Source organism: Mobula hypostoma, chromosome 5 (genome assembly GCF_963921235.1).
Source record: "Mobula hypostoma chromosome 5, sMobHyp1.1, whole genome shotgun sequence".
NCBI lineage: Eukaryota > Metazoa > Chordata > Chondrichthyes > Myliobatiformes > Myliobatidae > Mobula > Mobula hypostoma.
In genome coordinates this window covers 159,004,645-159,029,432 of record NC_086101.1, presented here as the reverse complement: position 1 = coordinate 159,029,432, position 24,788 = coordinate 159,004,645, and the positions used below count along the sequence as shown (strand labels likewise).

The following is a 24,788-nucleotide window of genomic DNA, read 5'->3' as shown; positions in this document are numbered from 1 at the left end:
GGTGAGTGTGTGGAATGGGCTGCTGGTGGTAGAGGTGGAAACGATAGGGTCTTTTAAGAGACTCCTGGATAGGTACATAGAGCTTAGAAAAATAGAGGGTTATGGGTAAGCCTGGGTAGTTCTAAGGTAAGGACATGTTCGGCACAGCCTTGTGGGCCAAAGGCCTGTATTGTGCTGTAGGTTTTTTATGTTTCTATGGGTTAGTAGATTAATTGGTCACGTGTGTAATTGGGTGGCATGGGCTTGTTGAGCAGGAAGAGATTGTTACCATGTTGTATCTCTGAATTAAATTCCACCAGTAGCACAATCCTATTAGAGTGATATACAATCAGGAACAGCAGGCTCGCAAGTCCTCAATTTTGGCTCCAGAAATAGATTCATGGAATATGGTCAATAAGGACAAAAACAAGTACTCTTTCCCTCAGTCCACCCCTCTGTCTTCCTTCAGCTAATAAAACTGCAAATGTCTAAATTGAACATTACCCACAAGCAGAAAATAACCACCAGCCTAGAATATACTCTGAATGCAAATTTCACATTGATCATCAATCATTGTTCAGCAGCACCATCTCACAGAGTTCTGCAGAAAATTGTTTCCTGATCACATCAATGACAAGTCGTTATGGAATCATGGCAAGGGGTAAACTAATATAACCACATCCTTCAACACACTATATAACACTAACACTGCACTTCACAACTAATAGTGTCCCAGAATTCAATGAGTGCAGAAGGGAATGCCAAGAACACCAGGCTAGCCTAGGAACAAGGATTCAATCAGTGTTAGATACTAAATATACATGCATACTAAACAGCAAAAGTTGCATGCCGTAGACAAGAATTTTTTTTTTTTAAAAAAAAGAGCAGCTCAGGGAACTCAGAAGGTCAGGCAGCATTTGTGGAAGAAAATGAACAATCAATGCTTTGGGTCAGAACCCTTCACCTGGACTGGTCAACAGTTCTATTAAAGCAGCCATTACTTATCAATAACCTGCTCATTGAAGTTTAGGAACGCTATGGTCTACTAGTCACAACCTGCAAACCCAAGGAAGGAAGGATTTACCTTCATTCTTTGCTTTCTACCCAATAACCAATCCATCACCTCACCTTCTGTCACCAACCCCAAGCACTCCAATATCTTTTGTGAGAACTTGGCAAAATACAGACAAAAGTCCAAATAACCGAAACTGCCTGTTTCCCCATTTCAATGTAGATTGTTGTATTTCAATGATGACTATTCAATCCTTTTTTTTAAAAAAAGGTATTTTGCTCTTATTTCTTTCAGCATTTCCCCTATAACTTACATGAGGATAACATACAAGTAGATCCCAATTTACTCTCTCCCTCATTTTTAAAAAATATTGCGGCCGAACACACAATGTTTTATCCATGAGACCAAAATAAATGGTGTCAACCTTTACCACAATTTTGCCTATTCCACCTCACTTTCAATAGCAGGATGATACATCCAATACAGGCAGTTAGCACACGCATTCTTATATCTCTAGCTTAATTCAACAATAAGCACCATCACAGAAGCTCTAACTTCCATAAATCCCAGTTTCCTAAAACACAGTTCCCTCTTTCTCACGTACTGGGGGATAACTGCAAGTAAACAAGTTATTCTAGGAGGTACGTGCCATTACTTCATAATCTTCTTAGCCTGAAGCAGCAGGACTTGCACATTACCTTTTAGGAATTTTTGCCATGCCAGGTAACAGAGGAAAGCATGCAGCAATAAGTGCATCTGGCATTGGCCACCACTCAGTTCCTTATCAAGAACCATTTACCTACCTACCTGAATTCGTGCTCTGGAAAGGAAGGGGGAAGATGCTAGAATAAGAAGGTGGGAGGGAAGGAAAGGAGTACCAGCTAGAAGGTGATAGGTCAAGCAAGGCGGGTGGGAAAGGTAAAGGGCTGGAGAAGAATGAACCTGATAGGAGAGTGGACCATCGGAGAAAGGGAAGGAGGAAGAGCACCAGGGGCAGGTGAGGAAAAGAGGCAAGAGGTCAGACTGGCAAATGACAGAAGAGAGAAGGAAGAAGAAAATTTTCTTAACCAGAAGCAGAAACTGATGTTCATGCTATCAGGACGGAGGCTACCTAAATGGACTATGAGGTGTTGTATTGCTGCTCCACCCTGAATGGCCTCATCATGGCAAAAGTGGAGGCCAAAGACCAACATTTTGGAATGGGGATAGAAATTAAAATGATTGGCCACCGGGAAATTCTGCTTTTGGTGGATGGAGGGTACATGCCCAATTTATGTCAGGTCTCAGCAATGTAGAGGAGGCCATATTGGGAGCACCAGAAACAATAGACGACCCCAACAGATTCGCAGGTGAAGTGCTGTCTCATCTGGAAAGACAAAGGAGGAGGTAAATAGGCGAAGGCAGCATATCTGTTGCATGCAGTGATATGTGCCAGGAGGGAGATTAGTGACAAGGGAAAAATCTCTGATGATTCCACAAGGGATTGCTCCCTGGAGAAAGGGGAGTTTTGGGAGGTTGGTAACGATATGCTTGGTGATAGGATCTTGTTGAAGATGAAGGAAGTTGCAGAGAATGATCTGTTGGATGCAGAGGCTCATGGGGTGGTAGGTGAGGGCAAGAGGAACTCCATCTCTGTTAAGGTGCCGGGATGATGTGGTGAGCGCAGATGTCCAGGAAATGGAGATGTGGGTGAGGGCACCAATGGTGGACAACGTTTGTCCCTAATTTTCTCAATTCTACGACATTCCCCAGGGCCCTGTCATACACTGTACAAGTTCTACTGTACTTTATTATCCCAAAATGCATCACTTCATACTTTTTCCAAGTTGAACTCCATCTGCCATTCCTTGGGGCCCCACTTTCCCAGTTGATCTAAATCCTGTTATAGCCTGCTTGCTTTAGAATACATGCCAACATTAATCATACAAATAAAAAAAATGCTGATACAAAAATTTCACATGCATTTATGTAAAAATCCACGGCATTTGTCTGTGATCCACTATCCTAAGATATATCCTTCAAGGACCCCTGGAAGGGGCAAAAGAAGAAAGGGGAAAAAAAGGAGATCCAAGGAAATAAGAAAATGCTCACTCTCAAAATTAATAAAGAATTTCAATGCCCAGATACATTTCTGCAGGACCATTAACCATGCAGACAAAGAAATAGAGCAGAGATATATGTCCTATGGTCCATCATCCACCCATTTACACTAACTTCATTTTTAAAAAATTCTCATCAACTCTCTCCAAATTCCACCACTCACCTATACACCAAGGGTAACTTAGCAGCCAATTAACCCACTAACCTTATTGCAAGATTCAGAAGTGAGGATGCAAGGAAGGGTATACTTTTAAAGAAGCTAGAGTGATTACAAAATAATGAGCAGTTAGATCAGCTAAGAGCAGGTTCTACTGGTGCTTACTATGATTCTGATGGCTCTTAAAGCCAATCAGCTAGATCTAGTGGTGAATGGTTAAACAACCCATCCGATTCATTCATGTTTGATCGTCAGAGCTGAAGGCTATTGCCAGTAAAATGATCAGAATAATAATTATTTTTTAAAATAGGGACTACTGGTGAGCACTGTGAGGAAGTTACAGGACCCGAGGTTTAGCCACATGGATAACTCAGACAGATATAAGAGGTGACAAGAAATAGGAATTGGGTATTTATATGGAAGTGTAGGTTGAGACATAATAGAAAACAAATGAACTTTAGACAAAGCAAGGTGGATGGAAATTTTTAAAATCAGAAAATAGGAAGCTGCTTGGGGCAGATGCTGAGACAAGAAACCAAGTTGTCCTTGTGAGTTGCATTTTTAAAAACTAATCATACAGAATAACTTTTTTTTTAAAAAGAGTGGAACAAGTTGAGAAACTAGAGAGCATATTGCACTTATATGTAATTTGGTGTCGAAAACCTTATGGACATATCCCCCATCCACATGCAGCAATTGGTGACACATATACCAAACAGTGGAGGCGAGGTGCTATCACCCACAATCCAGATTTCAATCGACACCATGATTTATAAGCAATTATTACAATAATTATTGACAACAGAATTATTCATTGCGTGGACAGACATCTTAGAGAAAGATGCAGCGGCATGATGATTAATTGGCCACTACTAAAATCTGCAGGGTGCAGCAAACTTGGACAGGAAGGAAACTGGCAAAATCAGGCATGCTTGCTGAGCAGGAAAGCAAGTGAAAGTGTACACTGGGTCAGTCAGGGTTGCTGCTCAAATACCTAAATAGGTCATTCAGTGGATGACAATTATATCACGGGAATAAAAGCATACAACTGGAATGGGTTTTAGAAAGTGTCCCTAAAGGAGACAAATTGAAGCAAGGTATCACAGAAAATGAAAGGGAAAAAAAAAAGACTACCAAGTGGTAGAGTTGGCAGATCAAAAATAGCAAACAAAATGTAGACAGGATATTATGTACAAGTTATACAGGCTTAGCTATGTAGAAAATAATGCAAAACACAAAATGCCTGCTTTTAAGCTACTTCTCTTAGTTTCAGCACAAAATAGATAAGCAGCTTGTGAAGATCAAGAAACTGTAAATGCTAAGGAAATGGACTAAAAAGGAAATGATGGAAACAGAAGGTGAGGCAACATCTAAAGAAAGAGAAACATGGTTAATATTTCAATTTGAAGACCTTTGTCAGAACACAGAGAAAGCAAGTTAATTTCAAGATGCAGAGGGTGCAGGAACCATGAGCATGGTTGCCATGGTGATAAACTGCTGATATCCAGCAGATAGAAATTAAAGCTAGTTTACAATCTTTCCTAGTTCTGGCAAAGAACCTTTACCTGAAATGTTAACTGTTTCTCTTTCCAGATACTTCCTGACTTGCATTTCCAAGTTTTACACAGAGAATTTAATCTTGTATTGAGTGGAGAGTTTTTAAAAATTCAACAGGAATTACACACATTTTCCCTGACTTCAATTAAAATGAAACATTTTTATGCAACATTATCAGAGTGAATCTGATGGATGAAATGTTACTGCAGTTAAAACTAGTCTGTCAAAATCCAAAACGGACCAAGTCAATTTAAACCACTTGTTTCTTTTACTGCCCTTCAAACACAGTTTAAAAAATACAAATGATAATACAGATATCTACTTCTCCACAGTTACTATAATTTTAAACTCAAATTTACTTTTAATCTATAGGTTGTATAAACTCATTAAATTTAGATGCATTACTGAAAACTGAAGCGGCCAGGGATGGAACAAGATGCATAAACATCAGCAAGTAGTAAGTCACATCAAAGATTATTATGAAGTGCCCCAATAATGCTGTAAGACTGCTGGGAAAGGGCATAAAACAATTTTCACACTTTAAATTTGTAATAAATCTGCAAATTTAAATATACATCATATCATGCATTATATACATTGTGCTAGATTTTCCTTTTGCTATCTTATCTTTCATATCACCAAAGCCAATGCACCTACCTTCTGATTTCAACTTTGTAAGAACAAAAATCAGATAGTTATTGAAATCTGGATATTGATTAAGTTGCTCCAGTTTCTTTGAGAAATGCTAAGGAAACATAGAGCTGAAGAGAGTTTCAAATAAAATGCTATTTAAAGATAAAAATACAGTAAAATTTACTTCAATAAATTAATAAATAAGAAAGCATGGTCAACTTGTTTTCAGATTTAAAAAAAAATAAGATACAAATGTATTCAAATTGAACGAGTGGATAACATCGCCGTAGCAATTGGAGGAACGTATTACGATATTCACCTCACCTCCCCCAATGGGCAATTTATACAACGTGAGACGCATGGCGATGGTGTGTTAGGCATACATTCGAGTTGAAGCACCATTTAAAAAATTCAAGATTCCGAAAATTGAATACGCCATAGACTTAGCCTTCATGGCCGCAGGCTGCATTGATAATAAAATCAATTGAAGAAAAGAAACCTTCAAAAGGCATTCACGAATTTTTCAATTTAGAATAATTAAACAGACGATACTGTATGTATTTGTGTGGGTGCGCGCACGGGGGGGGGGGTGCGTATGAGGAGGAAAGTACCTCTCGGCCTCTCCACCTCAGGCAGAACCCCAGATTGTTTCATCCCGATTCTTCGCATCTCAAACAAGGCAAAGAAATATTATTCAGCCGAGCACAGTTCGATCAACGATTTTCAGGGGGAAAAAAGTCAGGTCGGCCACATTACCGAACCTGCGGTTTTACAAAGGATACTTGCTGAACAGATCTCTGGATGGCGGTGTCTGGAGATTGTGATTCTTTCAATAGTTGTAAGATCTGCTGGAGCCCTTGCTCATCGGGTTTCCACTCGTACTCCATCTTGGTTTGCTGCAATGAGAGATAGGCAAGCGAGACTAAACACAAGAAGTCCGGTCAAACGCCACCACTTACTACAGATTCAGCACATAGCGTTCACCATTAACAGATCTCTTTAGACGGCAAAGTAAAATTAAAATCCACGTTTCCTAAATTATGACAAACTAAACGCACCGAAATTGTGTTTTTGTTAATCCTCCGTTAGTCAAACGTGACAACAATCTGTCTTAACACCGCACTGCCAAGGCCTAAAACGACAGACTCATGGCGAATTTGCAATCCAGTCAGACAACAGAAACTCGCTCTTCACTGGGTCCTAATGCGCAACGGGTCACACGTCCAATCCCGAACTTGCCAATCACGTTCTCCGGGTCCTAAAAGGAAATAACTTCTACTGTCAGCGTTTAAGGATGAAAATGACTTTACAATCCAATCTCAGAAAAATCCCTATGAATATGCAATTTTGATAGCATTTGTTACATGTTTGTAAACTAAAAAGCTACTGCTTTGATGTTAACGGCATAAAGACACAGAAGTAACTAGTCGATTCTAACAACATCAGTAACTATTTAGGCCTAACATACTAAATTTATTAATGCACAAATATATAAATTACATATTTTCTCTCAATTCTTTCTTCCTCATGCTTGGATTAGGATTATGTCAACAGCCTTCAAATTGCTTTAAATCACTGAATTCTACATTAAACACAGCAGCTTTGTGCCGGATTGCCAGTTCGCCAACCTTTCATCCCTTTTCATAACACTCTTTTTTACTTTTCAAAATGTCTCTATTTTTAAACATTATTATATACTAACATAATAAGGGTTAGGGTATGACATTCTAAGTCCCATTAATCCTTTCTTAATGTCTTCAATACTTCAAAGTTCAAAGTAAATTTATCAAACTATACACTGTAAATATAAATAATAATAATAAATAAGCAATAGATAGAGAACATCAGACGAAGAGTCCCTGAATTGAGTGTATAAATTGTGGGAATATTTCAATGATGGGGCAAATGAAGTCATGCCCTTTGGTTCAAGAACATGATGGTTGAGGAGTAGTAACTGTTCCTGAACTTGGTAGTGTGAGTCCTGAGGCTCCTGTACCTTCCTGATGGCAGCAGCTAGAAGACAGCTGTGATGTAGCCAGTCAATACACTTTCTACTACACATCTATAGAGATTTGCCAAAGTTTCAGATGTCATGCCGAATCACTGGAAACTCCTGAGGAAGTAGAGGCGCTGCTGTGCTTTCTTTGTAATTGCACTTACATGCTGGGCTCAGCACAGAACAGATCCTCTGAAATAATAACACTGAGGAGTTCAAAGTTGCTGACCCTCTCTACCTCAGATCCTCTGATGAGGACTGGCTCATGGACCTCTGGATTCCTTTTCCTGAAGTCAATAATCAGCTCCTTTGTCTTGATGGCATTGTGTTATGGCACCACTCAACCAGATTTTCAATCTCCCTCCTACAAGCTGATCCATCAACACCTTTCATTTGGTCTACAACAGTGGTGGGATCAGCAAGCTTGAATATAACACAGGAGCTGTGCTTTGCCACACAGTCATAAGTGTAAAGTGAGGAGAGCAGGGGTAGAAACACACAGCCTTGTGGTGCACCTGTGCTGATTGAGATTGTGGAGGGAATGTTGTTGCCAATCCAAACTGACTGGGGTCTGCAAGTGAGGAAATCAAGGATCAATTTGCACAAGGAAATATTGAGGCCAAGGTCTAGGCTTATTGATTAGTTTTGAGGGGATTATGGTATTCAATGCTGAGCTGTAGTCAATAAAGAGCATCCTGATGTATACGTCTTTGTTGTCCAGATGTTTTAGGTTTGAGTGAGGAGCGAACAAGATGTCATCTGCTGTGGACCTGTTGCTCCGGTAGGCAAATTGGGGTTGGGGTGGATCTAAGTCATTTCTCAGGCAGGAGTTGATATGTTACATCACCAACCTTTCAAAACACATCACCCCTGTGGATGTACTTCTGGTAAAAAAAAAGTACTGTATCACTCAATGACTAATGATTAAATTTTGAATATGTGACTTTTTTTTTGGCAAGGAGTCCCAGTTTATTTACTCTTCCTTTTTGTAGCCCTTTACTCCCTGTTATCACCTTAGCATACTGTTCTATACTCTCCATTATATTGATATCATTTGGAAAATAATATATGCAAAACTGGACACAACATTTTAAACAATGGCCTAACCAAAGATATAGCTTTTGTATTCCATGCCATTTCCTTAAAAATATTTCTGCTTCATTTGACCAAGTCACAAGTCAATCCAGTGATTGGAGACATAACTCTCATAAAAGAAAAATTGTTGTGGTTGCTGGAGGTCAACCCAGCTTTGGTACACAAGAAAATAGCATTTTGCCCCTCAAGCCTATTCTACAATTCAGAATAATTATGGCTGATCTAAACAGGCCTCAAATTCTCTTCTCTGCCAGTTCCCCCAGAGCCTTTAAGTCCCTGAGATCTTCCACAAATTTATCCACATCCACATTAAATATTTCAAATGATTTGGCTTCCACACTTCACTGGGATTGAGAATTTCCAGAGACAGAATCTTTTCCTTGTGGAAGATAATCTACACACCTCAGTTTATCTCAAATATCTTCTCTCATTCAAAACTTCCCCACTAGTGAAAAATACTCTATTTCTACCCTTCCTGCCCCTTTAGGTGATGTTTCAATAAGATCACCCCTCGATCTTTTCAGAGGATCAAAACTCTGCACAATATTCAAATCATAATACTCTACACATTTGTAATAAAACTTCCCTATTTCTGAATTCCATCCTCTTGGCAAAAAAAAGACAAATGCTGTTTGTCTTCTTACCTTCTGGCTGCTCTTGACCTGCTAACCTTTCATGCTTCTTGGATTGAACACCTAGATCCCTTTATACAGTACTGTCTATCCAGTTAGCTAGTAACTTGCCTTTTCATTGAAGTGCATGACCTCCACATTGAACTTAATTTGCCAATCCTTTGCCCATTCACTCCATCTACATTAGTATCCCATTTTAGAATTGCAATAATCTCAAAGTAACGTGCCTTTACACCAATTTTGAGTCATTGCCTTACATCCTACTTATTCCTCTAGGTTATTATTTATTGCTGTTCAGTCACTTAGTCGAGTTCGACTTTTAATGACCTCGTAGACCATAGGGCTGATATTGCTGCTGCCCAGATTGGTACCTGGGGCTGGGTTTGAATTCAGGCCCATCTGCCTTGAAGTGCAGTACTAATGCCACTACACTACCAACCAGCCCCAGATTATTAATACTAGTGGTAATTTCAACTCATGATTTTTGTACATGACAACTCATTTTCAATTCATGTTATAATTTCCTCTAGCCCCATAAGCTTGTACACTAGCCTCTTATATGATATCTAGTGAAATGTATTTTGTAAATGTAAAACACATGTCTATAAACTTCCCTCTATCAATTCTGCCTGTTAGATCCTCAAAAATAAGTCAAGCAAATTTGTCACACTATTTCTTTCATAAAACCATTTTAACTCATTGGTTGACAGGAGTGAAGGTAGGACCGATTAGAGATAAAGGTGGGAAGATGTGCCTGGAGGCTGTGGAAGTCAGCGAGGTCCTCAATGAATACTCCTCTTCGGTATTCACCAATGAGAGGGAATTTGATGATGGTGAGGACAATATGAGTGAAGTTGATGTTCTGGAGCATGTTGATATTAAGGGAGAGGAGGTGTTGGAGTTGTTAAAATACATTAGGACAGATAAGTCCCTGGTCCCTGACTGAATATTCCCCAGGCTGCTCCACAAGGCGAGAGAAGAGATTGCTGAGCCTCTGGCTGGGATCTTTATGTCCTCGTTGTCCACGGGAATGGTACTGGAGGATTGGAGGGAGGCGAATGTTGTCCCCTTGTTCAAAAAAGGTAGTAGGGATAGTCCGGGTAATTATAGACCAGTGAGCCTTACGTCTGTGGTGGGAAAGCTGTTGGAAAAGATTCTTAGAGAAAGGACCTATAGGCATTTAGAGAATCATGGTCTGATCAGGGACAGTCAGCATGACTTTGTGAAGGGCAGATCATGTCTAACAAGCCTGATAGAGTTCTTTGAGGAAGTGACCAGGCATATAGATGAGGGTAGTGCAGTGGATGTGATCTATATGGATTTTGGTAAGGCATTTGACAAGGTTCCACACGGTAGGCTTATTCAGAAAGTTAGAAGGCATGGGATCCAGGGAAGTTTGGCCAGGTGGATTCAGAATTGGCTTGCCTGTAGAAGGCAGAGGGTGGTGGTAGAGGGAGTACATTCAGATTGGAGGATTGTGACTAGTGGTGTCCCACAAGGATCTGTTCTGGGACCTCTACTTTTCGTGATTTTTATTAACGACCTGGATGTGGGGGTAGAAGGGTGGGTTGGCAAGTTTGCAGACGACACAAAGGTTGGTGGTGTTGTAGACAGTGTAGAGGATTGTCAAAGATTGCAGAGAGACATTCATAGGATGCAGAAGTGGGCTGAGAAGTGGCAGATGGAGTTCAACGCAGAGAAGTGCGAGGTGGTACACTTTGGAAGGACAAACTCCAAGGCAGAGTACAAAGTAAATGGCAGGATACTTGGTAGTGTGGAGGAGCAGAGAGATCTCGGGGTACATGTCCACAGATCCCTGAAAGTTGCCTCACAGGTGGATAGGGTAGTTAAGAAAGCTTATGGGGTGTTAGCTTTCATAAGTCGAGGGATAGAGTTTAAGAGTCGCAATGTAATGATGCAGCTCTATGAAACTCTGATTAGGCCACACTTGGAGTACTGTGTCCAGTTCTGGTCACCTCACTATAGAAAGGATGTGGAAGCATTGGAAAGGGTACAGAGGAGATTTACCAGGATGCTGCCTGGTTTAGAAAGTATGCATTATGATCAGAGATTAAGGGAGCTAGGGCTTTACTCATTGGAGAGAAGGAGGATGAGAGGAGACATGATAGAGGTGTACAAGATAATAAGAGGAATAGATAGAGTGGATAGCCAGCGCCTCTTCCTCAGGGCACCACTGCTCAATACAAGAGAACATGGCTTTAAGGTAAGGGGTGGGAAGTTCAAGGGGGATATTAGAGGAAGGTTTTTTACTCAGAGAGTGGTTGGTGCGTGGAATGCACTGCCTGAGTCAGTGGTGGAGGCAGATACACCCGTGAAATTTAAGAGAGTACTAGACAGGTATATGGAGGAATTTAAGATGGGGGCTTATATGGGAGGCAGGGTTTGAGAGTAGGCACAACATTGTGGGCCGAAGGGCCTGTACTGTGCTGTACTATTCTATGTTCATTGATTATCTGAAGCTTTCCCAAATGATAATTGGCTTGATTGCCCTAAATGATTATCTAATTATTGACTTCAGCAGCTTGCCAACAATAGATGCCAAAATAAATAGCCTGTAGAATCCTGTCTTTGGTCTTCTCTACTTGAATGAGGAAATCATATTTGCTGTTTTCTAATCCACAAGTACCCTCCCAGAACTCTGAGCTTGCAAGACTTCAACAGATGGGTCCTCCATCTCAGCAACTACTTGCTTTAAAATCCTAGTATGCAAACTATTGGATCTGGCAAATTATCTGCCTTCAGTCCCACGGTTCTCCTTCGTGACTGGAATATTTGTAATTACACCATGCTATTTGAAACTATATCAGCCATCATCTTTGGAAATGTCCTCCACATTTATGCAAAATTTGGTTCAACACACTGCCATTTATTTGTTTCCTCTTATTAATTCTCCAGCCTCATTCTCTAAAGTTCCCACTTACTTTAACCACTTTCTTCCTTTTACTGAATGCATAAAAATCTTACATTTTGTTTGGTATTGCATGCAAGTTTTCTCTCAAAATCAACTTGTTCCTTCCTCTGAGCTTCTCAGTCTTTTGTTGCTGGTTCCTGAAAAATTCCCATATCTCTCATCTAATATTAGACCTTCCACTATATATGTCCTATTTTTGATTTAACATTATTCTTATCCTCCTATACTAACCACAGATGTTTCCTCTCTCATGGATTCCCTCTTTCTAATGGGGATAATCTTTTGCTGAGCTTTATAAATGATTTGTTTAAATATTTGCCATTACTCATTCACTAACCTATCTCTTAGTTTATATATCCAGTCCTAGATAACACAGTGTCTAGACAATTCAATTTTCATAAAATTATAGTTGGCCTTAATTAGATTGAGGACACTGGCCATGGACCTGTGCTGTTCACCTTCAAACTCTATCTGGAATTTTACCATCCTGTGATCACCACTTCCTTGTGTCTTAAATTAATCCTTCCTTACTACAGATGACCATATCTAAAATAACATGTTTCTAAGTAGGCTTTATAACACACTGCTCGAAGAAATCATCCCTGAGACACTCTACAATTTTTCTACAATCTGATTTTCTTATCAGATTTGCTTGACCAATTAATATGCAGGTTGAAATATCTCTTGGTAGTTACTGTTTCCCTCATATAAAACTTCAGTATTTCCCCATTTACGCTTTCCCTTATAATTGGCCACACTTAGAAGCCTATCGATTACTCCCATCCATATCATCTTTTCCTTGCTGTTCATTATTTCCACTCAAACCAACTCAACACCACTACCACCATAACTACATATATCACAACTCAGCATTGCTCAGATACTCTTTCAATAACAGCATTATCCCTTCTCATTTCCATTTCAGGGGGTTGTAAAACTTGGAATATTGAGCATCCACTCTTGTCACCCTGCAACCATATTTTTATGGTACATCATAGTCACGTTACTATTTGTGCCATAAATTCACCCATCTTGTTGCACGTGCTAGGTGCGTTCAAATAAATAGCCTTATGTTTAATCTTTTTTTTAAAAAAGGAGTTTTTACATAATCCAGGTTCACCTTTGGTTGCAAGTCTTTGTTTACATTTTCTGCCACTTACTGTCATGATTTAATTGTTATTCCCCCTCTCATTCTCCTGCAGTAATATTCTCCCCTTGCAATTACTTTAAAGCCTCTTTTCCAATCATATTTGTGATTCAAAAGAGAAACAGAGTTTCACAATTTCTCATTGTTGGTGCTGTCTGACCCAGAGTGCTTTCAGCTTTTTGTTTTTACTTCCCTAGGAAATGAAACAGCTCATAAACATGTGCAACAAAGCTTGGATAACATTCAGCCATAGCAAGAAAGATTTATGCATTAAGCAATGACTAGCTCTAATAAGGGACTCTAACCAGCTACCGGTGTCATTGCCATCACCCAGTTTACTATCATCGACATCACCAAGCAAAAGCTTAATTGGACAGACACCTAAATATCATGGCTACAAATGTGGGTGAAAGACTGGGTATTCCATGCAAGTGAATCACCTCCAGAAACCCAAAAGCTTTCTACTGTCTTTATAGCACGTCAGGAGAATGACAGAATACTCTCTTTTTATCCAGCTCCAGTTCTAAATATTTGCCCACCACCTTAAGTATCCATACCTTCCACAGTCAGTACAGTAACTGTAGGGTTTAAAACATGTCGTCACTTGCATAGACTACTCAGACAGCATCTGACAAACCTGCAACACTTACCATCAAGGATGTCAAGGCAGCCGAAAGACATTACCAGAAGTTTCCTCTCCAAGCCACACACCTATACCGACTTTGAAATAGGCCACCAATCATTCATCACTACTGAGTCTAAATCTTTTTAGAGTCAGAGGCACAGGAAAGTACAGCACAGAAAAAGACCCTTCAGCCCATTCAGTCTGCGATTAAACATTTAAACTGCCTACTCCCAGCGACCTGCACTGGGACCATAGCCTTCCATACACCTACCATCCACGTACTTAACCAAATTTCTCTTAAATGTTGAAATTGAACTCGCATGCACTACTTACACTGGCAGCTTGTTCCATTCTCTCATGACCCTCTGAGTGAAGCCATTTGCCCTCATGTCCACTTATAGTTTTCACCTTTCAGCTCTGCCTTTAATACCATCATTCCAAATAAACTGATTCCTAAGCTCCGGAACCTGGGACTTAGCACTCAGATCTGCAGCTGGATCTTCAACTTCCTCACAGACAGGACCCAGGCTGTGAAAATAGGGGACAAGCTCTCCTCTATGATCACTCTGAGCACCGGTGCCCCACAAGGCTGTGTACTCAGCCCCCTGCTGTACTCACTGTACACCCATGACTGTGTAGCAAAGTTTCCATCAAACTCAATATATAAGTTTGCTGATGACACAACAATTGTAGGCTGTATCTCGGGTAATGATGAGTTTGAGTACAGAGAGGAAATTAAGAACCTGGTGGCATGGTGCGAAGACAATAACCTATCCCTCAACATCAGCAAGACAAAGGAATTGGTTGTTGACTTCAGAAGGAGTAGCGGACCACACAACCCAATTTACATTGGTGGTGCGCAAGTGGAACAGGTCAAAAGCTTTAAGTTCCTCGGGGTCAATACCACAAATGACCTGACTTGGTCCAACCAAGCAGAGTTCACTGCCAAGAAGGCCCACCAGCCCCTTTACTTCTTGAGAAAACTAAAGAAATTTGGCCTGTCCCCTAAAACCCTCACTAATTTTTATAGCTGCACCATGGAAAGCATTCTTCTAGGGTGCATCACAACCTGGTATGGAAGTTGTCCTTTCAAGACTGAAAGAAGCTGCAGAAGATCGTAAACATGGCGCAGCACATCACACAAACCAATCTTTCATCTGTGGACTCACTTTACACCGTACGCTGTCAGAGCACTGCTGCCAGGATAATCAAGGACGCGACCCACCCAGCCAACACACTTTTCGTCCCTTTTCCCTCCGGGAGAAGGCTCAGGAGCTTGAAGACTCGTACGGCCAGATTTGGGAACAGCTTCTTTCTAACTGTGATAAGACTGCAGAACGGATCCTGACCCAGATCTGGGCCGTACCCTCCAAATATCTGGACCTGCCTCTCGGTTTTTTTGCACTATCTTACTTTCCATTTTTCTATTTACGATTTATAATTTAAATTTTTAATATTTACTATTTTTAATATCTTTAATATTTAATATTTGTATTCCAGGGAGTGGGAAGCGCAGAAACAAATATCGCTGTGATCATTGTATGTTCTAGTACCAATTGTTTGGCGACAATAAAGTATAAAGTAAGGTAAAGTAAACCATGAGCTCTCGTTGCAGTCCCACCCAATCTGACAGTACTCCATACATGACAGTACTATGTGGATGCACCTTCATCAGAAGGACTACAATAGTTTAGGAAATTCTCAAGGCCAATTAGGGATCGACCATAAATGCTGGCCTTGCCAGCTATGCCCAGGTTCCATAAAATGAATAAGTTTATTCTGAAATAATTTAAATACTAAGTTAGATGTTTACTATTAGAACTAAAGTAGATTCCCATTGTCTATCTCACTTCAGGACACATTTCATTCATCAATAATAAAACACATCTACAAACTCTGAAACTCTCTGCATCACCAGAAGCAGACTACAGATGTAAAAGCCAATAAACTAATCAAGATTTAATGATTAATCAAATATCAGAAACATACTGCATACTCTCAGATGCAATACCTCTGACGTCAACTTGGTTTCTAACTTTAATTTAATAGTACATTAAAAAATTCATATTTACAAAGCTATTTTTAAAAAATATTTAAAAACCTATGGATCAAAGGAAGAAGTACATCTTCAGTAAAGATCATTTTGGAAACTGCTCTCTGGGAATACCAATGTACAGGAAAGGAATTGAGGTCAAATATCAGATCAATGACAACATTAGAGCAGGTTGAGGGTCCAAGAGGTTCCTCTTTCCTAATTGAAAGGCTACAAGTGATTTTATAAATGGTATTGTGGTTAAGGGTTGGTATAGTTTACTTTATACAAGATTCAGATGATAAGTAAATTTCAAGTTATAGGGATAGACAATGATCAAATGAACCCAGATTAAAGCTCCTGCTTTATAAACTGAACAGAATTTAAGAATACTCATTATAATCTCTAATATTGAAGCTGGCACTTAAAAAATATTGCTGCAATTATATTAATTGTCAGGAAATAGATTATGAAATGATAATAGCATATTCTGGCAGTTGAGCTTACTTGCAGTACAAGGAATTAATGTGTCGCTCTAAGGAAATTAAAATACCAGTTTCAGCCTAATTTGGAGATATAACTGAATACTATCATAATTCTTCCTGCAAACAAAAACTGAAACACAAGTCAAGCGTTCTGTGCAAAGGAAAATGAAATCAGACACATAGGTAAATATCTACAGGTATAGGCCAAAAAGAAAAAAAATCTAAAGGGGCCAGAACACAACTGTTCTGTGTATCACTCCACTCTATTTTTCTTTGATATACAGTATATAGTTCAAAAGCACTAGGAGTATAAAGGGTACCAAATTGGAGAGGCTACTTGGGAAATGAAATGAAAATTAAAACATAAAAAGTACAAAATTTTACTCCACTATAGAATTAAAAACAATGTTTTTTAAAAATGAAGGGCATCACTATCCTTAGCCAATACAAGAACAATTGTTAACACTGCAAAATATTACAAAGATAGATTTAGTATCAGTACTCATTATTCTTTATATGTTACATAAATAGTAGAAACTGCAGTTCCTACTATTTAGTAGATAGAAGAAATGCCTTTATATTCCTATTGTCATGTCTGATATTCAGAGATCCTGAAAGCAGCTGAAATATAAAATGTGAATATGAAGGAATGGTGGAGCCAAGAAAATGAACCTTGGTCACCATCCCAAAAGACACTTCAAACAACATTCCAAGACCTTCAACAACCACAACCAGGCATCCCAAAACCTTTCCATTATATAAAATACAAAAGTCAGGACTATGATGGAATATTCTCCATTTGCCTGAAAACATTCCTCTTCACAACACATAAACAGCTCAACACAAAGCAGGGTGAAAACATTCCTCTTCACAACACATAAACAGCTCAACACAAAGCAGGGTGAAAACATTCCTCTTCACAACACATAAACAGCTCAACAAAGCAGGGTGAAAACATTCCTCTTCACAACACATAAAGAGCTCAACACAAAACAGGGTAAACGAATTCGTTCAACCAGCATCCATCCCAAATACTTACTCCCACTATCAGCAGCTCACTGCAGTAGTTAGAAGGTACATTGCAGATACATAGAAGCTTCTTAGCATCTTCTAAATGAAGATCTGTCAGAGGTTCCCAACCTGGGATCCACAACCCATCGGTTAACAGTAGGGGTTATGGCATCAAAAAGGTTGGGAACCCCTGATCTAGAAGATAATGACAACAGGTGCATATGAACGTAACTTTCTACATTTCCTTTTCAAATCACACTACATTAACTTAAGTTTCTAGTCTGCAATTCAATTCCTATTGTGATTCTACATGTTGGATTGAATTCCTATAATTTCTCTTACCACATAGCACTGTGAACAGTTCAAGAAGTGGTTTCCCATTGTTTAAGGGTGATTCAGGATGGGTATTTGATACTAACCTTGCCAGCAAATCCATATCCTCTGTATGAAAAGCAAGTCTTTTTCCATTCAATCAAGGCAGAGCTAAAAATATTTAGTTATGATTTCACACCTTCCCTATTTTACCATGGTTAAGTTGACTGCACTTTCAAATTGGAGTGGTGGGACATTGCTGCACGGGAAAATTTGTGATCAAGGAGATTGCTACATAAATACAAGTCTCTTTTTCCTACACCAGTCTAATCAGTTTTTATTCATCTTCTCCCCACTTGATATTTCTAGTATCACTTGTGTCCTATTTGCCATCATCCTAGCAGTTTTTGTTCTAGAATTTTAAATATCATAATCCGATCTGACTGATCAAGAACATATTCCTAAAATGAATTAAAAATCCTTATCTTCATTACTTAACCTATTCACAGAATAAAGCATTTTACTCATCCATTAATAGTCAGATCCAGGTTCCACCTTGGGTCATAAGGTAGCATAACCATTACACTCTTCTGTGACACTTATTGTTAGCAGGCAGGGTAAACCACTCCCATGAAAGGTAACCTGCATGGAATACTTAAGAGCAACTGACACCACTGAATCACAAATAATGACAGTTCTACACTTCTGCAGGTGCTAAATATAACTTATCAAGTAATGGAGACAGCAAGATTTTATCTTCAGCTCTATTGCTAGATATTAATAAAACATAAGCTGCATATTTCATTTAATGTTCATTTTTAAAATCATATAAAATATCCTGAATGTTATTTGAACCACTTCCAATTGAACCTGCTATTTTTCTTCCATGATACAAGACAGTAAGCCACTACTGAAATATATGTTCTTACTAATGCCCAGTTTGTGTTGTACTAGGGCTACATGACACCACAACTAATTTTTGGCATTAGAGTTCCAGAATCAAGGCAAAAGTAATTGCCACTGACAAGATAGTGTCACTCTGTTACATAAGGCAACAAGGAGCCTTGGTAAAACAGAAGTCAATTGTCATGAAGGTGGAAAACCACCATCAGTTGGAGACCTGTCCTTTCATCTCAGTCTGCAGTGGTCCAACCACGTAGGTGCCATGGTGAAGAAAGCTCACTAATGTCTCTACTTTCTCAGGTGGTGAAAGAAAATTGTCATATCTTCATTAATCCTGACCAATTTTTAATCAATTCGCCGCAGAAAACATCCTATCTGGGTGCATCCTGGTTTGGTATTTCACATACTCTGCCCAAGGCTGAAAAAAAAACTGCAGAAAGTTGTGGACATAGATCAGTGCATCACAGAAACCAACCTCTCCTCCATGGACTCCAAGTCTGCTAGCATTAACCAAGATCCTACTTACCACCTACCCCGGACTCTCTCTTCTCACCTCTTCCATCAGGCAGAAGATACAAAAGACTGAAGGCACATACTAGCTTAAGGACATCTTCTATCCCATATATTGAATGGTTCTCTCGGATGATTAGATAGAGTCCTCACCTCATAATCTATCTCACTATGATCTTGCACCTTATTATTTACCCCACTGCAATTTCTCTGTACACTCTATAATGCATTTCCTATTGTTTTACCTTGTACCCCAGTGGTCCCCAACTACCAGGCTGCAAAGCATGTGCTACCGGGCCGTGAGGAAACGATATGATTTGGCGACGTGACCGTGTTGCTGACTTGCCAGTTGGCGCCTTCTTGCCCAGACTCTTGGCCGCAGAAGTATTGCCAAATGTAACTGACCAAAAAATATTTTTCTTAAAGGAAAATGTTTTAGAAAAAGGATGGTATGTAATTTTCGTGCAGATAATTTTAGCATGTAGAAAAGCCAGGAAAAAGCCAAAAAGCCAAATATATTTTCTGAGGCCAGCTACATTGGAAAAAAGCCAGATTTCTGCAATTTGCCACAGAAGAAGCCAATCTGGTAACCCTGTAATCAGTCAGCCGCACCTTTCCTCATTCCCTGTCATGCCCACTGTTGAACTTGAATGCACGCGAAGTCATTACACATGCATCATCCATGTCAGCAAAGGAAGAAGATCAACTCCTCCAGCTTGCAAATGACAGCAGGCTGAAAAGTATGTTTGACATAAAATCTCTGCCAGCATTCTGGATCAAAGTCAAGACTAAACATGCTGAGATAGCCACAAAAGCACTGAAAACGTTGCTTCCATTTCCAACATCATATCTCTGCCAAGCGGAATAGACTGGACATAAGGAACCCCCTTCCAGTATTACTGTCTCCCATCACCCCTCGATGGGACCATCTTGTTGCAGGAAACAAGCCCAGGGCTCCCACTGATTCAGCAATATTGGTGTGTTGCAATGATTTTATATGTTCATATGAGGAAAATATTTGCTGTGTGTTTAATATTAAATTCGTTAGATAAACCCTTTGAGAAACCAAATTGAGTTTATTAGCCACTTATACGTGACTTACAGTTGACTTATCACCTATATTCCAGTCGTGAATAACACCACTCCCCCTACCCCTGTCGGCCGGTCCGCAAGAATATTGTCATTATTAAACCGGTCCACAGTGCAAAAAAGGTTGGGGACCTCTGTCGTACCCCCTCAATGCACTGTGTAATGACTGGATCTGTATGAACAGTATGCAATGCAAACATTTCACTATACATCTGTATATGTGATAATAATATTAACAATAAGCCATAAAAATAGTAGACCCAAAGACAATTTCCAGGCAAAGCAGACTGGATGGTCACTCAGCAGGGCACCAGCACTTGGTGTGCAGGAGTGACCCTGAGCTTTCAATTTGCAAGATGCTAATTAACTATTCAAATTTCCATTGCGACCTCTGTCTGTGGCCTCCACTATTGTTACAATGTAGTACAACCCATGTTTGAACAACACCTCATCTTCTATCATGGTCTGTTGCAGCTTGCAGGAGCCAATATTGGATTACAGATCTCTCCCTTCCTCTCTCTCTGTCTTTCTCTCTGCCCCCCCATCGATCTCTCTCCCTCTCGATCTCACCCACTCTCTCACTCAGCCCTCTCAATCTCTCCTCTCTCTCGGTCTCTCTCCCTCTTCCCATCTGTCACCCACTCTCTCCCTATTTGCCTCTCCCCCAGACTCTTTCTGCCCTCACTCCTCTCTACCCCTCCCCCTTCCCGCCCTCTCTCCCCCCACCTTACCTCCCTCCGTCTCACTTTTTCTCTCCTACTCCCATCTCCCTTTCCTTCCCTCCCTTCTCCTGATCCCCTCTTCTTACTGTCTCATCTCCTCTCTCCCCCATCTCTGTCCCCTTTCAGTCTCTACACCCTCCCTCCCACCTCCTCCGCTCTCTTCCTCCCTCTCTCCTCCTTCCTCCCCTCCTCCTGCCCTCTCTCCACTCTCCTCCATCACCCTCTCCCCTCCATCTCCAACCTTACCTCCTTCTCAATCTCTCCCACCCTACCCCCTGCAAATCTCTCCCACCTCTCTCCCTCCCCATCTCAATCTCTACCCTTTCTCCTTCTCTCACTCTCCTTCCCTCCTTCTTCCTCTGCCCCTCTCTCCTCTTACTCTGCCTCTCCTACTCGCTCTCTCCTCCCTCTACCCCCAACCCTACCCTTCTCAGTCTTCCCTCCACCTCCCTCTCGATCACTTCCTCCCTCCCTCTCCCTCTCTCCCACCCCCCTCACTCTCCCTTCCTTTCACCCTCTTTCCCCTCGCTCTCCCCTTCTTACTCTCGCCCTCTCCCTCTCAGTGTTCTGTTCATTTGGACTATGTAAGCATTTAGTTTGGATGTTCATTTTCCCTGTAATGGGCATGTGCAGGAGGGTGGCGGGGGATATGTGAGACAAGAAAATGGCATCCTAGGGTACTAAATCTGAAAAGAGGAAGTAAAGTTCTCAAAATAAAAAACTTTTCTTTATTGTTTGAATGCAAGCATTGATAGCAGAGGATGGCTTCCAATTATAGGATCCTACTGGCACTTGACAAGAGCACGCCTCGCGAAAGCTGGAAGAATGAAATTGGAATATGGACTTGGGTTACTGAGCTCAAGGAGGCCTGTGCAGTTGTATTGCTGCTTTTCAGAAGAGCAAGAGAAAGGGAATTTCAATGAAAGACTTGAACAAAGATGATAGTATGAATATGCTAATAAATGCATTGACTCAGTTTTTCTAAAGAACAAACAGAATCAGATTTATGAGGTATATTAAGACTTTAACAAAATTTCCAGAAACAATTCTCAAATATTGCTGATTACATTACTGATTTTGAACAAAAGTATAGTCGCATGCATAAATACAAAATGGAACTTCCTGTCGCAGTGTTAGCTTTCAAATTGTTGGATACTGCACGTCTAGACATAAAGGACAAATAGCTCTTGTTAACTGCATGTACAGAACATACATTTACATCTATGAAATCAGCACTGAATAGGATTTTTAGAGAAAAAGGCCACCAAGACAACAATCAGAATTAGTGAGAGTCAGGAAATAGCATACTTCACTGAGCAGAAACGAGACATCTATCCAGATCCTTCTCTTGAACTATCTCTAGATCTTTCTCTCTCTCAATCTGTTTCAGCCTAGGTCTCCCTTCCCCTGTGCCTGCCTCTCTCTTTCCCTTGCCTCTTCCATACTGTATCTCAATAAATAAAGAATGACATGTCAACTGATCCTACAGTGCCAGCAACTGTGACTGGTTCTCGCTAATTCACATTGGGCTAGCTTTTGTTTCTCCCACCCAATGGCTTTGCCTGCTCATCCTAAAGCCTGGTTTATACTTGTGCATACAGGCTACACTGTAGGCCTGATTTATACTTTTGCATACCCCTATGCCGTAGTGAGCATGCGTAGTTGTGTCTGCGTCACTCTGCAATTCACTGCCAAAATGCTAGTTGGTGGTGGGGTTTCTATGCCACTGTGTTGAGTTTCTTCGTGAGAGACATGGACGAGGAAATGCATTTCAGATGTCGGCAGGCAGATTTGACGATTTGGTTCATCATCTCCAACCATTTATTTCGCATCAGTGTACAGACATGGCTGAGAAAAGCAACCGGAAATGCGATGCTACCAAGCAAACCAATCACAGTTGTTGCGGTCTGTGTTGCCACAACGCGCGAGTTACTTTTTTGGGGAGAGGTGCATGTCACCCTACGGCGTACATTTGATGCAGAAGTATAAATTGGGCTTCAGACTTCAGCTTTGTATGAGATACTGGTGTCTTGGTCTACAAATCTCAAGGTTTGTTCTGTTTTAAGACTAAGCTAAGACTTCCAGTTTGACTTTGGACATGATAATTTAGGTTTAGGCAAGTCTATTGAATCCCCAATTGCACACCCTTCTGCCACTGTCAAGCAACTCTGTTAGGTCCTTAGTTACACTCTCCTCATCCCTGTCTGTGCTATGTGACATTATGCCAGGTAAGTACTTTCCATTTTTTGTGTCATTCTGCATACAGTTCTGATAGTCTTCAGTTTGTGCTTCACATAGTCTGGAATGATGCACTCTCACATCTGTACCTCCACATCTCACAAATACCTTAACATCAACCCGACCAATGACAACTTCAGGACCTTTCCATTCTACACAGTCTACCCTTGTAATACATTTTGTCCCCTGTCATATTTGTCATTTGTAGGATAGACTTGTGCCCTCAGTATTTTTCTAATTCTCTCTGAACACTCTGCTTCAATGAAAGCCTTCCTTGATGCACGCAGTGCTGAAATATGTTTCCCAACCCATTCACTCCTTGTAGTGTCCTCTAGAACAGCTGGTCTGTCAATCAGTACAAATAAAAGGTTTGGATTCTGGCCAAACACCAGTTGATACAGGCTATAGCCATGTGCATAGTACAGGGCTCAGTCCAGGCCTGTGTTCCAATCACAGCCATTGCTTTCCTTTCCTTTCAGCACTATTTCAGTAATCGTTTGATTGTGTCACTCCAGAAGTCCATTACTCCAAGGACTGTGTACCACTGTTGTCTTTGTTTCAATGTTAAAAGTTCTCTGCCATATCTATGAATTCATCATTATTAATTTCACCACCATTATCACTGAATACTTTCCGAGCTAGGCCATGCACACTTATCCAGGACTGGATGAATTTTTTTTTAAAAAACTATCTCTTGGGGGTCTCTTTGTATTTACAATGCTACCAGCTCTGCAACATGTGAACTCAATGATGTGGAGATACCACACTCTTTGCACCAGTTCATGTATGTCTACGGCTACTGTTTCATTATATTCAGATGCTAATGGCAGTCCATTGCTGGCTAGGGTTTGCGCTTTCCAAACTTTGGCGTGTCTCACAGCTGTTAATTATCTGCTTTAGAATGAAAAAAAAAATCTGCATCTTTGTTTCCTGAACTCCTGAGCAGATTTTGAAGTCTATCAATTGAAGCATGTCCAAAAATGAAGTTTGAGCAACACTTTGCATTTCTCATCTATGGTCATGTTTTGTGTGTCAGTTTGTACTTCATTCTCAGTAATGTTTATGTCTGGAATGTCTAGATAATGTCCGGAGCTGGAGAGCTCAAGAGACACTGGCTGTTGAAACATCATTGCTTGGTCATTCTGCACACCCAGTACTGCTGCTGCATTTTTAGTGGCATTCGACTCTAGAATATTCACTGGTACCACATTGGGTTCAATGTAACATTTTGTCTGCCCTATTTTTGTGGGAATTTTCACTCTTGTTGGAATGTACAATTTTCTCATCTCCAAATTTGCATGCTCTGTTACTAGGTATATCTGCATTCACCAGTTTCTGTAATTCATTCTCGTTTAGTTCACTCACATAGCTTTCAAGCCATTTTTCTCCACATACTGTGCATGCACACATGGTATCGATAACAGTAGATCCTATGAATTCTATCATCAAAATCTCTGCCTCAGATGTCTCTACATTAGTAAGTGATTCCTTCACAAACAATGTGATATGGCACTCTTCTACATCTTCATATTTGTTTTTTTCTCAGGTAACCTAATATGTTAACCTAACCTAACCCAGGCCTGTACCAGAAAACCAGGTATGATTGCAAAGGGCTATTTCA

At 40.3% G+C, this 24,788-nt stretch overlaps 1 protein-coding gene across 3 annotated transcripts in view; it reads right to left on the bottom strand.

The window, feature by feature from the left end:
* The window catches only part of tnpo1 (transportin 1), a 99,148-nt gene extending 92,475 nt beyond the window's left edge, over window positions 1–6,673 (bottom strand). For 2 of the 3 annotated variants that reach the window (XR_010018075.1, XM_063049222.1), the window contains exons 1-3: window positions 6,497–6,673; window positions 6,221–6,334; window positions 5,463–5,538 (exon numbers count right to left, since the gene is read on the bottom strand). Coding sequence is in view for 2 of the 3 variants with exons in the window: in XM_063049222.1 (XP_062905292.1) it covers window positions 5,463–5,538; window positions 6,221–6,325 (181 nt within the window). In the remaining variant the exon portion in view is untranslated. The remainder of the gene's footprint in view (window positions 1–5,462; window positions 5,539–6,220; window positions 6,335–6,496) is intronic. The other variant, XM_063049221.1, reaches the window with a different exon arrangement.
* Window positions 6,674–24,788: the final 18,115 nt, after the last annotated feature.